Here is a 16442-nt window from a genome sequence, read left to right on the forward strand (position 1 = left end):
TATAAATCAAAAGGATACTGGCTTGCCTTTGATGCACAATCCCTCCATCTGTTCACGATTGCAGGGTTGCACCTACTACCAGTACTTCATTTTGCATGCCGGACCTGGAGAGGGCTCAACGCGTTTTACTTCAGTGCTGCGCGTCCACGTCCATTGACTGCACAGCAATAAAAGCAGGAACGGTAAATTAACAAAAAAAAAGGATAGCCTGCTTCAATATATGCTTCAGCTCCAAGTCTTACTAATTTCACTTGTCCATCAAACGCAGCCTGATCAGATGTGCATCTTCATACTTCTGCAAGTACTTGCAGGATTACACTTCTTTCCGCAATGTCCTGGCTAACGCTGCTTTTACTTGCTCTATGATGATGGTTTTACTTTCCGCGATTCCCACAGCTATCCATCCAAAAAAAAAAAATCCATGGCACCCATGCCACGCGTCCCGATATCCTTTACGCACACGTTGGCTGCGGGCAACCACACGGAAAATAAATGTGTTCTTCACTCTTTTTTTCAATTCCAACAGCTGCATAAGTCCAAAGTTTGTTTATTTATTTGGTAATGCGCACCAAACCCTTAGGTAGCCGGGCGCAGCAGTACACAAGAGGTCTTATAGCTTAGTACAGTACTTAGCATAAATATATACAACAGATGCATAAATACATGAAAATACAGAGCATGGCCTTGGAGGTCAAGGAAACACTGACATGTATATCTATATAAACATATATACAACCATCCACATATACAACATCATATATCTATATTGCATACGTATATAACAAATAACCATAGGTGCACGATTGCCTAGAGTACAGAGTGGTTCAGCGGATGCAAAGATCAGATAAGGGCCAGGAGTGGTGTAATGTGTCGTTGGTACGCAACCATTTGAGTACCTTATGTCTAAATTTAGGGTAGGGTTGTTCTAGTCTGAGGTCAAGTGGTAGCCTATTCCAGCACTGCGCGGCTTTAACGGGGAAGCTGGGTCCTCCCGCTGTCAATCGTTTGAACCTAGGAGTCTCCAGCATGAATGTGTTCGCAGATCTCGTAGGGCGGGTGGCTGTTCTCCTGGTGATGTTTTCCACTAGATAAGGAGGTGCTAGGTTGTTCAGGCATTTGGAGGTGAGAGAAGCTGTTTTGAGGAGGATTCTATCTGTTATTTTCAGCCAGTTAACCTCTTTCCTAAATTTGGTAATGTGCTCTCCATAGGGGATATCCAATGCTGCTCTCAAGGCGTTATTCTGCAGTTTCTGAATTTTATCTGTGATATATTTGTTATCTCCTGAGTACAGGGTATTGCAATAATCTAATCTCAACATAAGAGCATTGGCTAGTGTGATACAGCTGGCACTAGAGAGGTACACTCTGGATGCTCGGATTAGTTTGCAAGTGTAAATTGTAGAGGAGGCAAGGGAGTTGACTTGATTTTTAAGTGTGAGGGAGGAGTCCAAGTAGAATCCAAGAGTTTTAACCACAGACATCACCTTGATAGAGTTGTTGTCAATGTTGAAAGATGCATAGTTTGGGCTGAGTTTTTGGATGTTGGCTTCAGAACCTAGGATTAATATCTCTGTTTTATCATCATTCTGGCAGAGGCCATGGGATGCTATCCATGCCTGAATGAGGGTGTAGATCTTGTTCCCCAAGGCCGAGTCCGCCTCGAAGTTGCCCAAAAGGGGTATGAGGATCTGGGTGTCATCTGCATAGTTAGTGTAGGTGACACACAGTCTGTCCAACTTGTCAAACAGGCTTGGTGAAGATTTTGTACATGGTAGGGGAGACACAGGATCCCTGTGGGACAAAGCAGGTTATTTTGATAGGGTCAGCGGAGGCAGAGGTGGAGAAGACACTCATAACGATTGGCTAAAAAGGATTGGACCCGGGTGGTTGCATAAAACTGCATGATCCACCAAGTCGAAGGCTGCCGACAAGTCCAGTAGGAGAAGCAAAGCTGTTTTCCATTATCCTTTAGTTCTTCAATTTGAGTCTTAAGGTCCAGCAAAGCCGTTTACATGCCATGGAGGGGGCGGAAGCCAGATTGCCGTGAGCCAAGTAGGTGGTTCGCTTCCAGGTAGTCCTGGATTTGTATGTAGGCAGCTCTATCTAGGATTTTAAGTAGAAATGGCACAGTGGTGATCGGTCTGTAGTTGGTAGGGATGGTGGGGTCCAAGGTTTGTTTTTTTTAAGTAGTGGGAGGACCCAGGATTCTTTGAGATTGGCGGGTACCGTGTTTGATTTAAAGGAGGAGTTTATAAGCTTGGAGATAAAGGGGGCTAGGTCCCTAGCCGCATCCTTTATTATTTGTGCTGGGCAAGTGTCACCCTTCCAGTTTGAGGCTTTAAGGGAGAGTATTATTTTTTCTGACTCAATTATGGAGATAGTCTTGAATCTAAAGGGTGTGGTTGTCCTAGTCTCCAGAGGTCCAGATGTTTGTTGATGAACAGTGACAGTGTGGCCTTTTTTGTTGTTGCAATTTTGCATTGGAGAGAAGAGAATTTATTCAATAGAGCATTTTGTATGTTGGTGCACCATACTTTGTCCTTAGGGGCATTGTCTATCGGTTGGATTGGGGATTCTAATTCACGGAGGATGGAGAATAGTTCTTTGGCATTAGAGTTGGCTTTCGCAATCCTGTCATTGAAGGTGTTCTTTTTAGTTTTGGTTATTTCTTTTTTGTATAGTTTGGCAAATTCAGTTAGATTATTTTTGTTTTATTCAGAGGGGGAGGGACGCCAAATAGATGGGAGCTTTCGGTTTTGTAATCTTAGAGATTTAAGTTGTGGAGTAAACCAGGCATTCAAGTGCGCTTCCTGTTTAGCTTTGCGCAGTTTGACAGGAGCAATGGTGTCCAGTGCCTTAGTCATAGCATTTTTGAAGGCATTTACTAGGGTGACCGGGTTGTTACTTCCCAATCCAGAGATAGCAGGAAGGAGGAGAGGGAGAAATTTTTCAGCAGTAATATCCTTCTTACTTCTGGTCGGGAGAGGGGGTACCATGTTGTTAGTCTTGGGGCTGAGAAGATCTAGTGTGGCAGAGAAGGTTAAGTAATGATCCGTCCATGGTTGTGGGACAATATTGGTGATGTTAATGTTGCAATTCAGTTCAGATACCCAGTCGAGTGTTTTTTTTTTCTTTTTTTTAACTCTTGTTTATTTGGGTTTTACCAAGGAAACAACATGAACACAAAGGCAGTCATCAGGAAATCACATCAGCATTATCAGTGAAAAGAGGCGATGCAGGCATAAAAAGGTAATATTTCACCCTCTGAACAGGTAATAGATGGCAGTTCTGGTTACATCTCATAACTTCAGATTGTAGGAGGGGGGGTGCTAGGGAGAGCAAGGGGGGGGAGGAAGTAGGGCAGAGGTGTGTCTCAGCAAGCGTCTAGCCATTTCCCCCATATCTTCTCAAATTTCCGGGGGCAGCCCCACGCGTTGTATATGTGGGGTTCCAGAGATGCGCACCTACTTAGTTCATTGGTCCAGCGGTTCAAACATATCGGGTCCGCTGAGCCCCAACCTGCAGAAATAAGTCTTTTCCCTGCACCCAGTGCCACTACCATAAATGTTTTTTCATGCTTAGTAAGGTCAACCTCCCCCCAGATTCCTAGAAGTGCCACTTTGGGGTCCTTGGGTATTGGCATTCCTAGTATAGTGGAGATCGTGTCCATGCATTTACCCCAGATGACTTGTAACACCTGGCAGTCCCAAATCATATGAAAGAAGGTGGCCGTCTCTCATTTGCATCGGGTACATGTCGCATCTCCGGTTTCGCCCCACCTGGCCTGGGCGGTATGAGAGTAGTATGAGCGATGAAGTATTCCGAGTTGTATCAGCCTAAGTTTGGCCTCGATACCTATCTCCCGGGGGGACATTAGTGCATCCGTCCAGTCCTCAGGCTCTAGAGCTCCCAGGTCCCTTTCCCACCTTTCTTTCAGCTTTACTAGTTCTTTGGCACCAAAGGAGTTAAGGGCCAGATAAAGTGAGGAGGTGACCTTGGAGGGGATACGCTGCGGGAGAGCATTGGTTTCTATGGGGGAGCATGGAGGTATGGTAGTGGTGTCTGGGAATTGGGTGTGTATGGCATGGGCGAGATGTGCATGTCGGAACCGGTCCATAGGTGCCAAACCATATTTGTCTTGCAGGGTATCAAAGCTTAGTAGGCGTCCCTCTTCAAATCACATCAGCTAGTGTGGTTATCCCTCTATTTCCCCAGTTCCCAAACCATCCCCATTTTCCTTATTTCTGGAAGGTATGCGCTGTGCCATATGGGTTGAGCAAGTGTTGGTTTCGCCTTCCAGCCAACAAGCTTATTTGCATCCCTCCAGGCATGCCGGATGTGGCGTGTCATTCTTGGTATTCTCGGGAATTGGTTGTTGGTGGCGTATAGGACCTGTAGGGGCGGAACTGAGAGCATAGTGTGAATTTCAATGCGGACGTGCGGTAGGGTGGGGTCTGCGTGTAGCCAGTCATTCACCACCCCAATCTGTGTTGCTAGGTAATATGTGCGTGTGCAGGGTAGTCCAATGCCTCCCTCCCACACTGATCGCTGGAGTGTAGTGAGGGCGATTCTGGGTTGTTTCTCTCCCCAAAGCAGCATGCAGAGGTTCCTATCTATGAGTGCGAAGGTTTCGTGGGGGATGGGGAGCGGAGCATTTTGGAGAGTGTATAGGAGTCTAGGTAGTGTCATCATTTTAAACAAGGCTGCCCTGCCCATTAATGATAGGGGGAGCGATTGCCATTGAGAGACGTCCCTATTAAGCCTGTCTAGTACTGGTTGCAGGTTGAGTTGGAGAAAACCGTCTAGGGTCGGCCCAATGCGTATGCCTAAGTATGTAAACTCCCTGATGCAAACTTGGTAGGGGCATGGCTCGGGAATTGCAGCTTCGCCGCCTTGGATCGGAAAGTAAATAGTTTTGGACTTGTTTACCTTTAGGCCGGCGAAGGGTCCTTCCTTTAATGTGGGTTGGGGAAGAGGACTTTTTGAGTAAGACCATGGTCATTTAGTAAAGCTGCAATTCATTCAGCATGTTTGTTGTCAGTATCGTTAAAGCCGAGATTAAAATCTCCCATCAGTAGTGTTTGAGGGTGGTTTTTAGCATTGTTGGCTATAAGACTAGTTAAGCCATCTTCAAATGTGCCTAGTGGCCCAGGGGGTCTAAATATCAGGTGCATAGATAGATAGAGTACGATTATTGGAGAGGGGAAATTTGGCTGCGAGTATTTCACAGGATGAGTAGGGTGCTGACGTGGCAAGTCTAATGGGAAGGGTCTATTTGAAGATGATGGCTAGGCCACCATCTCTGGCATTAGGCCGGTCTGCTCTAAGGATTTGTTAACTGTCAGGCACCGCTAGCATGAGAGTCGGGCCTACAGCCTCATGTAGCCAAGTCTCAGTTATGGCCAATAGGTCCAGGTTATCATTATTTAGGATGTCTGCAATTTCAGTAGCATGGGATACCACTGATCTAGCGTAGATGAGGGACCCTGTTAGCGTTAAAGTACTGTTGGGTTTGGCTATTAGAGAAGTTTTAGGTGAGAGGGTATTTTGGATTGTAAGATTCTTGGTGGGGGTTCGAACACAAGTATGGGTGGTCAGGGTTGGTGTCGGAGGAGAGGTCTTTGGCTGGGTAGTAGTACGTCTATTAGAATTGAATTGTTAGGGTGGTTTCTTTTCGGTTCGTAGATGCTGGGCAGTCTAGACCTGAGCCTTGAGCTTATATCTTTAGGAGGGCTTGTTTTAATAGTAAGGATAGCCAAGGTAAATAGTAAGGTCTGAGCTAATTTAGTAGAGCAGGCAAGGGACATTTTCAGGCTATGCCAAGAGCATACTATGTACTAACATCTAAGTATTGTTTCAGTATGGACAGCAGGGTATACTTCCGTGCTATACCTAAAGGGTATAGAGTGCTGGTATCTAAAATCAATTTTAGTGCAGAAACACTTATGACTAGAATATGCTGTGTGCTAACATCTAATACAGTTATGTAAAATGCAGAGAAAATTCTAACATGCTAAACCTGGATGTGCTAACATCTAGATTCGATTTGGTGCAAAAAGGCCAAAAACACTTGAGACTAGATTGTGCTATGTGCTGGCATCTAGGTGCAGTTACCATTTACAAAAGGCAGAAAGACTTATAATACTGTATTTGTGGAGTGCTCTATACTAGAGTACAAGTGCAGTTCTAATACACGGCCACAGACACTCTCATGCTATATCTACAGTGTGCTAACATCTGAGTAGTATTACAGTCTAGGAAGCAAGCAGCACTCTTGTGTTTTAACCGGGACATGCTGAATGCTGATATCCAGCTACAGTTTTAGTGCAGGCGGCCCTAAGGAAGCAGATCCCTTCATACTGTGCCTGAAAACCAAACTTAGTACCGTATACATGTAAAGGTATAGCGCATTCGGCCGACAGCATTATAGGACAGTGCTTTTAGCACTGCCCTACAATGCAAAAGCGCTGACAGGTATATACTCAGATGGGCGTGCTAATGCAGAGGGCAAGGCAGTTTGTCGCGCTGTGCTGGGTAGCCACACTCTCTTAGAGAGTAAGTTAAAAAGAGAGTAACAGTTAAAAAGAGAGTAACAGTTAAAAAGTCTTGTCACATCGACAACCCTTCCTTGCTCCAAGCTGGCGAGAGGTGAAGGGTTCTTTACTTTAACCACCAGAACAAAACAAAAAAAAAACAAATGCAGAGACCGGCGTTCCAACCTCAGCCATACGCCTTCACGAAGGAGCTAGGTCCCCAGTGGCTCTGGTGATTCTGAGCTCGGCAGAGCTCCTCCCAGGGAAAAAATTCCAACACCCATCCGCAGCCCCGAATGCCTGATGACCTCATAGGCAGCCACTCCGCCTTTGAAATCTTCACCAGCCCAAGAAACTATACGGTGAGTGCAACAGCGCTCCTGTACTGTACAATCCGACTGATCAGTTAATTTGCCCTCACTAACCTCGGACCACAATTTTGCCTTGAAAGCACTAGGCTCATCTTCATTAATCCGGTACCAATCACATCATTTTCACACTCTTTGCAAGTATTCCCCACCGGGTCTTATAAAATGGGAACTGCTTCTGGGGCACCATCTAGTGCTATTGCTCTCAGGCACAGCTTCGGCTACTATTGTACCCTTCCAGGGCCGTCTTAATTCGACCAGTGTCATGGATGCCACTTTTTCAATCTTCTCTGGGCATGGGGTTTCTCCCTTATTAAGACTGTGGCCTTTCAATGACGCTGATTTACTTCTGCCACTGGGCACCCTTTCGTTCCCTTCCCTGGGCTCTGTGCTGAGGCTCATCTTCACCTTTTACCCTTGGTGATGGGACTTACTTCTCTTGGGGGGGCAGTGGTTCCTCTGCTTCTCTGCTGCTCTCACCTCAGAAGACTGCTCATCTTTTCTCTTTCTTAGCACGCAGATTCTTTTTCCTTGGTATCCTCCTCCCCAATCCATCTTCTGGCACTCTAGTAGGTTCTCCAAGTAATCTTTAATTACAGTTACTTATTAAGATGGTACAGAGCAAACCACTGGGTCCCATAACCCAGGCTGACTTCTCCCAACTGCTCCTAGCTAGAACCTTGACATGACATTCACACCCAGACACGACATTCACACCCAAACATTCAGCTGCAGCACATCAACATTCTCAGCTCATCATTCACATAAATACACTGCAAGCACTGCACAACATTAAAATCCCCCAATATACAATCCCACCCCATAATTATGGCAAAGGAACCAAGCTGTATTTGGAATCAAAGTTTTGATTAATTCAATTACAATCTCGTGAAAGGTGGTCCCCTAACAGTCACAATAAAATATCAGTGTATCTGTAAATGGTTTACACAAAAAAATTATTAGCCTGCCTGTGCAACCCTCAATAAGAAACAGTGAGCACACATTCATTCACCCCATATCAAATGATTATATTTCTAACTGTGTATTATCCCAAGGAATACAATGCCACCTCTAAGCAGCACACTTAATTCTATAGCAACATTGCTGCTTAGCAGTCAGAAAACCCTCTTCAATTAACCACAATTCATGTTTTGAAATATTTCATTTTCTCCAATATCAATAACAAGTATTGGTATCAAAGAAATTTACATGGAAAATCAACAGGATATTGTATTCTCTTTATTAATAGAATCCCATGTAGATATGATACTATGTTTTTTAGCATATATATATATATGGAAATAATGTGCAAACTGTGCTAGGTTACAATAGGTCTACAGACAGGTGCCCACCGGCTAGTGACTAGAAAACTGGTGTGCAGTGTATGTAGAGAAGTTAGGTCACGAGTGACTCTTTATGACTGGCTAGTAGCTTATAACTTTAAATGTGTCCCCCTGCACATTGCAGTGGTTCATGCATCCAACATAGGAATATAGTTTTACGATTTTCTGATAAAGGAATAAATACTGCACCCACCCACTCTACTTGCTAGGAGTGAGGAATGCATGTCAAATTGTCACGTTTACTGGATAAGCAGCACTGAAAGCCACATTCAAAACCAATTATTTCCTAGACAGATTTAAACAGGAATTTACTGCTCGTTTTAAAGTCTCACGTATACTGTAACACCCATTGTATTTACTGTAGGTTTCTACTTTTAAAAGGCATCACTTTGTTTGATGTTATGTCACAATTTCTGAATGAAACTCACTGCAAACTGACCTGACTGGACAATACACTGCTTCAGCTGAAAATAAATGACACCACTTTACGAAATTAAAGGGTTGCGCACTGTCAAATTTATTTAAAACACACATGCCAACATTTTGGTTTATAAAATTACTGGGGAATACATCAAGTGCTGCTCTCCAATATTTGTAGGGAGTAACGTTATTAGAAATATATCTGTTTTGCACTCTACAGATGCCACTTCTCTTCATGTATTGAATTCTGTGCAGTATCTTCTCAGTGCAACAAGGTATAATTTTTCAGCTGAAAGTCAAAAGTTGTATTTTGCAATAGCGGCTATTAGCAAGTCTTGTTTTGAGTTTAAAGACAATGAGGCAAAGTCGTGCCGTAGCTAGAATGCCACCCCTCCGCTGAGCAGGTAGCGCGCACAGGTGACCCCTTCGTGGCAGCTGAAGAAAGGCACAGGAGGTGAATGAGCATTTGCACTCAGTATAGAAGCTAACCGTTGATAACAAGTTGGAAACCATTGATCTATGGTAAGTAACAAGGCATTTCTTTCTACGCCATTTAAAAAATATATATGTTGCGCTTCATACCAGAATCCAACCTCTAAGTGCAGGGCCGGGATTCAAACCTGTGCTGCTCCGTGTGGTCTTGTTTCCATGAAATGTGCGTTGTCTCTGAGCTATCCTGCCAGCCCATCTTTGATTTCAAGCACAGTGCTTTCTGCCCACAACCATTAATCACCGTCTAAAAGCTACAAATATGACCTCTTGTATGGAGAGGATATGCGGGCCATGGAGGGTCTGGGGGGTGGAAATCAGCCCTGGATAGACCGGCTGTAGGGTACTTTATTAAAATCTACTCTGTTCTTCCCATGGGGGACACCAATTGAAAATGCTGGGGGGGGGGGGGTGTTTAGAGGTTGGCAACCAGGGATGGATGCCTTCATTCTCAACTCGGCCAGAAGAAAAATATTTGCCTACAAGCTACTTATTCTCAGGAAAATAAATCAAGGGATCTCAATAAAAGGGGAAGGGCTTTCAACTAAATGCACGAGAATATATGAAACTCATTCAATCTAAGCATATCCCACAGCCTTGCCTAGTTCCCTCTCCTTGACAAGAGAAACGCAAGGTGTATATGAAGTTTAGATTAAATCAACTAGACACAGGCAAAGTTATAAGGGCTAGCCAAGGTGCTCCGTTAATACGTAGAGAACCTGTAGACTATGCTATGCCCTAGACATCAAGATCTGTGATTACCTTTTAATTTGTCCGACACTAGGAGTGCTAAGGGGGCAACATTTTGCAAAGTTTTTGGACAGTACATTGATAGCTGCTTTGCCTTCAAACAAAACAACCAAAAAAAACATTATTGCGTTTAGCAAAAGTGGACTTCAGGAATTTTACTGATGTCTAGGAAACTGTGCGGGCTGTGAAGAGGGGCGATTTTATTAAATTAAAACAATTCGTACTATGTGGTTTACAAAAAGAAATATTTTATGCATGAAAACAAACTTTCAAACATAGCCACACACACTGCGCCTCCAGTGCCCTGCCAGGAAAAAAAGTGACAAGTGCCGATCTACTCAGTTTAGTGATTTACAAGTGCATCATCCGCACCAGTCAATGAAGGGAATGAAGACTCCCTCTAGCCTCAGATCTAACTTCCAGGAGATCTGATACATAGGACATGGGCAAGTACAACCTCTTGTTCGAGGCCTATGAAGTACCAGGTGCATCTTTTAAAACGTCCTTCTCCATCATTACATAAATGAACCATGTATTAGAATACTGGGCTTGTACATATTTTAAGAGTTCACAAGGAATTCCCCAACCAATAACTTCATACCAATGTCTTGCCCATCTGATATTGTCAAATGTTGTGGCAAGATCAATTAATACTGTATACACTTTCAAAAACGTTCCCTTGGATGACAGAAGGGAAAGTAAGACAATTGGGCCAAGGAGAAAGCCTGCTCTGAGAACCGAATATTAAAAAGCAATTATTGCATAAATCGCTGCCCATTGTGTAAAATGTAAAAGTTACTCACTGTACAGACTAGGATACACCATAATCCCCTTTCCACCCCATACTAGTGTGATGTAAAGTCCAGGGGTATGTGAACAGAGTCGGTTTTCCACCGAAAACCCACATTTTAGAAGCAGAGCTCGACTAGAGTGCAGAAATCATGATGTGAAAGTCACTGATATGACTACCTGACCCAGATGACCGAGCTGAACCCCAAGGTGGCCGTTTCTTGCTGATTTCTGGTGTATTTTTTCACCTTTTGAAAGAAGCGAAAACCTGTCAAGGTGCAGCTGTCAAAAATAGCCTGTGTCTAAGGCTAAAAAGCTCGAAAACGTTCATTAGTGGGGAAGTGCTTAGTCTTCTCGACGTCCGTTGTATGCCTGGATAGTTCTTTGTCCAAAGGCAGATTCGATATTTTATTCTGGACATAGATTAAATCCTGCAGCCCTCATCAGGGCCAACCATCTAGTATCAAAGCCAATGGTGAAACCCCTTGCCGCAGTGACAATGTATGAACTGCTCCATCCCCAATTCCAGTAGCTAGCGGTTTTACTTACAAAAAGATCGATTTCCAGATAGTTTACCAGTCACCTGGGAAGTCATTTTCAATCTTGGCTAGCGGCTTCAATAGTTTTAGGCTGGTAGTTGCCAATCACTCCGTGGCATGGGACTGCTTGCAGGGAAGTGCATGTCGACATATCTTTCAGCCAAAAGTAGTCCTAAAAATGTTCAACTTTGCTCAGAGAAGGCCGAAAGCAGCTTGCTTCAAAGCCTGGCCGCACCCACAGCTGAAGTATGTTAGGACACAATGCATATTTTTTTTAAGGTTTATCTTAACATGTGGGAGGCAAAAACAGACGGGGCATTGGAATACCCTAGCCATGGTGCCTAGTCTTGATATAATAGCTGCCATGTGAATGTCAAAAGGATGTCACAAAAGGTATTGCAGGAGCTCAAATCCATTTTAAGTCCCAACTCTCTGAAGCAAACGTTCACTGCTATCCCATACTCTTGACCAGGATGAACATACAAGTAGGAAAATGGAGGTGTACGCTGCTCAATATAACTGACAGTGAACCACGCCATAAGGAACACTGGACCCTCAAACTCTGCATTGTACATTAAACCTTGGATGAACTTGGAATAACACCATTTGATTCTGATGGCATTTGACGAAAGAAGCCCTTTGCAGTACAAAATGGCACAGTTGCTCAGTATTTCATACAGTAGAGTGCCAACTCTAACCCATGCTGGACTATGAAATTGGTCTCCGTTTTAAAACATTTGATTGAATGCGATGCTCTCTAGTCAAAGACAACCATTCAGAATGATAATTTACATTGAAATATCAAGTAATGCTAAACAAAAGTAAAAATGAAAATCACCAGTCACTCCTCTCTAAGGAAGACATTCCATGTTTCTAGGCTTTAATGAAAGCAAACTGCAGGTTTGCTGCTATGTGAAAGGGGAACATTGTAAGCAGGCAACTCAAATTGCAATAGTTTATATGGAAATGATATATAGACATTTTATAAATTACAAATCACATAAGAGATCAAAATTCTATGACAGAAAAACAGATTGTCATTAGAACAGGGCGCAAAAATTGCACTCGCCACTGGCTAGTAAAATTTGACTCTTGGCGAGTAAGAAATGGTGTGCTGTGTGCATGTATAGAATTGGGGTGGCCAGTGAATTCTTTAGGGATGGTTAGTAGCTTCCAAATAAATGTTTGCCCTCAGATTACACATTTTCAAAAAAAATCCTTTAAAATGGTATGTCCATTCCACTCTATTAAGTATGTTTAAATATCACAGAAGTTCATCCAATCGATAAGCAAACTGTCTGAAATTAGCAGGCGTGTTTGTAAATAAGATAATTTGTGACAGGACCCGTCACTGATCAATGCATAAAAGATTTAATGGGCTCATCTGCGTTCAGAAACCGTCCATTGTCCATGTAAATACGAGTAGTTGGCCTTCTAAATCGCAAAAATCATGGTTGTATATTTTTAAGATAATCTGAAAGTCTGCAGTTCTAATGTCTGGTCAATGAGCAGATGCCTACACAGTCCTCTAGACCTCCTAAATCACAAACGCCATGTCACCATAGGACAGCAATTTCAATAATTTATGCCAAAGGCAACGAGAATCACACCATGACCACAAAAAAGATGGCGACCGTGTGGAAAAAGCTGCCGAAATGGTTACTTCCTTACATGATTAGGATTTATTTATGTAGAGCTTCATTTAGATCTCAAAAGGTTCTATGTGGGCAGCAAAACCCTACTTCAAAGAGGCAAGTATGGAGATAAAGGAAAAATGGTTAGCGCTGGCCCAGGACAAGACTACAGCCTTGCCCAAAGTCAAATGGCACAACACAACCGTGCAATTCTTTGTTGTTGGTGGTGGTGGTGGTGGTTATGTGCCTGGCGCTGAAATTAGGTAGTTCAGTCATTGATGAAATATGCATAGCAGCAGTCCTTCCATGACAAAGTAGATGCACTCCAGCAAAAAGGAAGCCTTCAAAGGACTAGCAGAAAAATATTTCCTTGAAGTCACAACAAAGGTGCCAAAGGACTTGTGGTGGGAGAGCAAATGGTGGAAGGAGAAGGTGTTCTATAAAAGATCAGAAAAGGTCTTCCCCAAGGATCCCTGTGCCACCAACTAGATGCACAGTGAAAATCTACTGTTGGCTTTGGAGGTAAAGATATTTCTGCACAACAGTTTCCCTGATAAGTAGATGACCAAGAGCAATATGGCAGTCTTCAGTGCACAATGCCAGCCCATCTATGGCGAGGCAGGAGCCCTAAAAGTCATCAAATAGTTTGTCATAGGTCTTCTGGCAGGGGATTCGACCATTTCCCTGACTGTGTTGGAATGAGCTTACAATTGTTAGAGTTAATGCATGGAACAAGGAGCAGATATGTTTTTGTACATCAAGGTTTTTGCTGGGCTGGTGAGAAATGCATAGCTCTACAGAAGCTGCCCGTACAGCGCTTTGTAAACTAGAATGAGAGCATTGAAAGAAACTGGCTTTTACACGGAGGTGGTGAAGTTTCCTCAATACTGGGGAACTTATCTGACAGTCGCTATGCTTCTGAATGCAGGGTTTAACAGCACCTTAACGTCTTACAGAATATGTTCCTATACACCTACATAGATGACACTAAAATAATCTATTGTGGCACCAATCGTGGCACATGTAACAGACTATATTGGCTTAATTAAGGATGTCAGGTAAGTTAAGGGCATAAGACATTTATTGCCAGAGTTAATGATTAAGTTTGCACGATAGCCATGGGTAGTGGGGAAACAAAAAAAATTACAATAGTTTGGTAGCAACAGAGGAATTCTGTTTTAGACCGGTTCAGACTCAACCAACTTTCCTGCATCCAGAATTCAACGTTCAAGACATCCGCACCTAACCACGTTCCTTCTCACTGCCCATAGCCACAATTTTGAGCACAAGACACCCACTGCCTTTTCCCCAAGCAAGACATACAGCCCACATTGCAAACTTCTTTCCTATTACAAAACTACAACATAATGCTTTAAAAAGATACACATTTTCAGGATTACTTGCTTCACGTTAAACATGTACATGTAAAAGATTTTGGCAGTCATAGTAAACAGTGTAAAGAGTCCTTATCCTCACTAGTTTGCATATTGTCTTGGCTAGTTTTCATATTGTTTTGGCCAAACGATTACCTTGTGCATCTTTTTAACATTTGTTGTGTAACTATCGTCAACATAATGCTTTATAATCATGAAATATGGATAGAGCTGCAAGCCATAAAAACGAGAGATGGAAGGAAGAATTACCACTAAACGGAATCATTCTGGAAATACATACAGAGTGCACAAAAAAGTTGCATACAATGGCTACAGAACAACATGAAGGCAATTTTCTGAATGCTTGGCACAGGGAAACAAAGTGTTAAAAACAAAAACCTACTTCAGCAATCCCTCAAAAATAAAATGATGATAAATGTCCAACTATAAATATGACCAGCTAGGCCCAATCTAATAAACCAGCAGTTCAACTAAGGAAATAACCCTCCAAGATAGTTAAAATGAAACAATTTAGCTAGGTAATCTGAACACCCATTATGCATTAGGTTTTAGACCCGCGAGGCTGTGGCAAAAATGCTTTAAATAAAACAGCATATTTAACATTATGACCGAACAAGGTCCTCGATTAGGCTGGACAGTCTGATATCTGCGCAAAAACTGGAGCTTTAAAAGACTGGCTGATGCACACAATAGAGGAAACTCACAGAGACCAGGTTCTTCACTCAGTTTAACAGGACAGAATTCGAAACAGAGAGGCACTTGATCCTCCACTGTGAAAGACAAAGACACAAGAGAAAGATACTTTAAGCTCTGAAAAAGCAAGACTCCCAAGAAAACGCAAGCAAGTTTAACTCGAAGTTTCAACAGAAATACCTGCAAAAACATGCTCCATTTTGCTTTCCCGTTCAACTTATGTGTATCAAGACTCGGTGTACCCACAAGAATTTTCGCAGGTACCGATTTGGACCAAATTACTACTAATAACTTTTATGCAATGCAAAAATCCTTAAATATACGTTTTGATTGAATGTTTTAATAGTGCGAGAGAGAGGCACACAAACAAGTTGAGATTCAATGCAAAGACAAAACGCCTTAGTCTATATGCAAATCTTGTAAGTGATGACTAATTTAGTATTAAAAATATTTAAAATACCCTTCCAGTCCCAAGTTTGGACATCCATGGGCTTCCAAAATAAAACCTCCAGATGGCACAAAAGGGGTTCATTTAGGCCATCGGAAACTTTAGAGAAGAGATTCCATGTCATGAAGAAACCGCCAGCAAACTGAATATGACAAGAAAAAATATATAAAAAACAGTTTATAGCAATTTGATAACAAAAAAAGTAAATAAACCAGACCAAAAACAAACTGGCACAGCTGAAATAAAACCCCATAATAAACGTTAAAGTATATTAAAGCATGCCACAATTCTGGCTGCCTGCCAAGCCACACCAGGACTATTAATGTACTAATAAACAGGTAAAATCAGGAAGCTTAGTTGGGATTCATCGGGATAAACGTGACAAACTCAGACCTAGGGGCAGTGTAAGAACCAAAAAAGAAATAAGTGTGCAAGACAATATTTACATGGCCATGGTAATATTACCAATGGGGTGCACAAAATCTATGACATAACTCGATAGTTCAGTCTTCAAAATTTAGACCGAGGCCCATAAAGTCAGTACGTCACCCAAAGGAAAGACTAGCTAAAAATAATTAAGTTGTGTTAAGATGGTGCAAAAGGGTGCTCAATAGGTACTAGCCAGTCATACCAAGTCACTCGCCATCTCAATTCTATACATACATGCAACACACAATTGTTTTGATTCACCAAGTATTAAATATCACTAGCCAATGGCTAGTGGAAATTTTGAGCCCTGGTGCAACAATGTATTAGAAGTTCATAAAAGAGGTTTCATTATTGGTCATGAGGTTATCCCTCTATGGCCATGAGAGAACACGATTGCTGCAAAATGTATCCAACAGCAATTAAAAATAGGACGCTCTGCCATCAAGACCGGAGGTCTACCATTCCATGACCTGGGTGGCTTCCATTTCATGTCACTGGAACTCACCCCGTCGTAAGAAGCTCATTATTCTTCCCTTTATATAGATATACAAGTGTCTGAGTCCACCAGTATTAGTATAGAGTGCCTGGAGACTGCCCCTGGGTGGTAACAATG

General features: G+C 42.6%; 1 protein-coding gene across 2 annotated transcripts in view; it reads right to left on the minus strand.

Moving 5' to 3' along the window:
• The window catches only part of CAMTA1 (calmodulin binding transcription activator 1), a 3643069-nt gene that overhangs the window by 3607874 nt on the left and 18753 nt on the right, over positions 1–16442 (minus strand). The window contains exons 1-2 of one of the 2 annotated variants that reach the window (XM_069610415.1): positions 15413–15532; positions 14964–15029 (exon numbers count right to left, since the gene is read on the minus strand). The exons of the other annotated variant lie outside the window; for it this stretch is intronic. Coding sequence (XP_069466516.1) covers positions 14964–15029; positions 15413–15524 — 178 coding nt within the window. The 5' untranslated portion in view covers positions 15525–15532. Of the gene's footprint in view, positions 1–14963; positions 15030–15412; positions 15533–16442 lie in introns of those variants that run through there. 2 annotated transcript variants of the gene reach the window in all.

The sequence above is a fragment of the Ambystoma mexicanum genome, chromosome 8 (assembly GCF_040938575.1).
Source record: "Ambystoma mexicanum isolate Mex_15411 chromosome 8, UKY_AmexF1_1, whole genome shotgun sequence".
In the NCBI taxonomy this organism is placed as follows: domain Eukaryota; kingdom Metazoa; phylum Chordata; class Amphibia; order Caudata; family Ambystomatidae; genus Ambystoma; species Ambystoma mexicanum.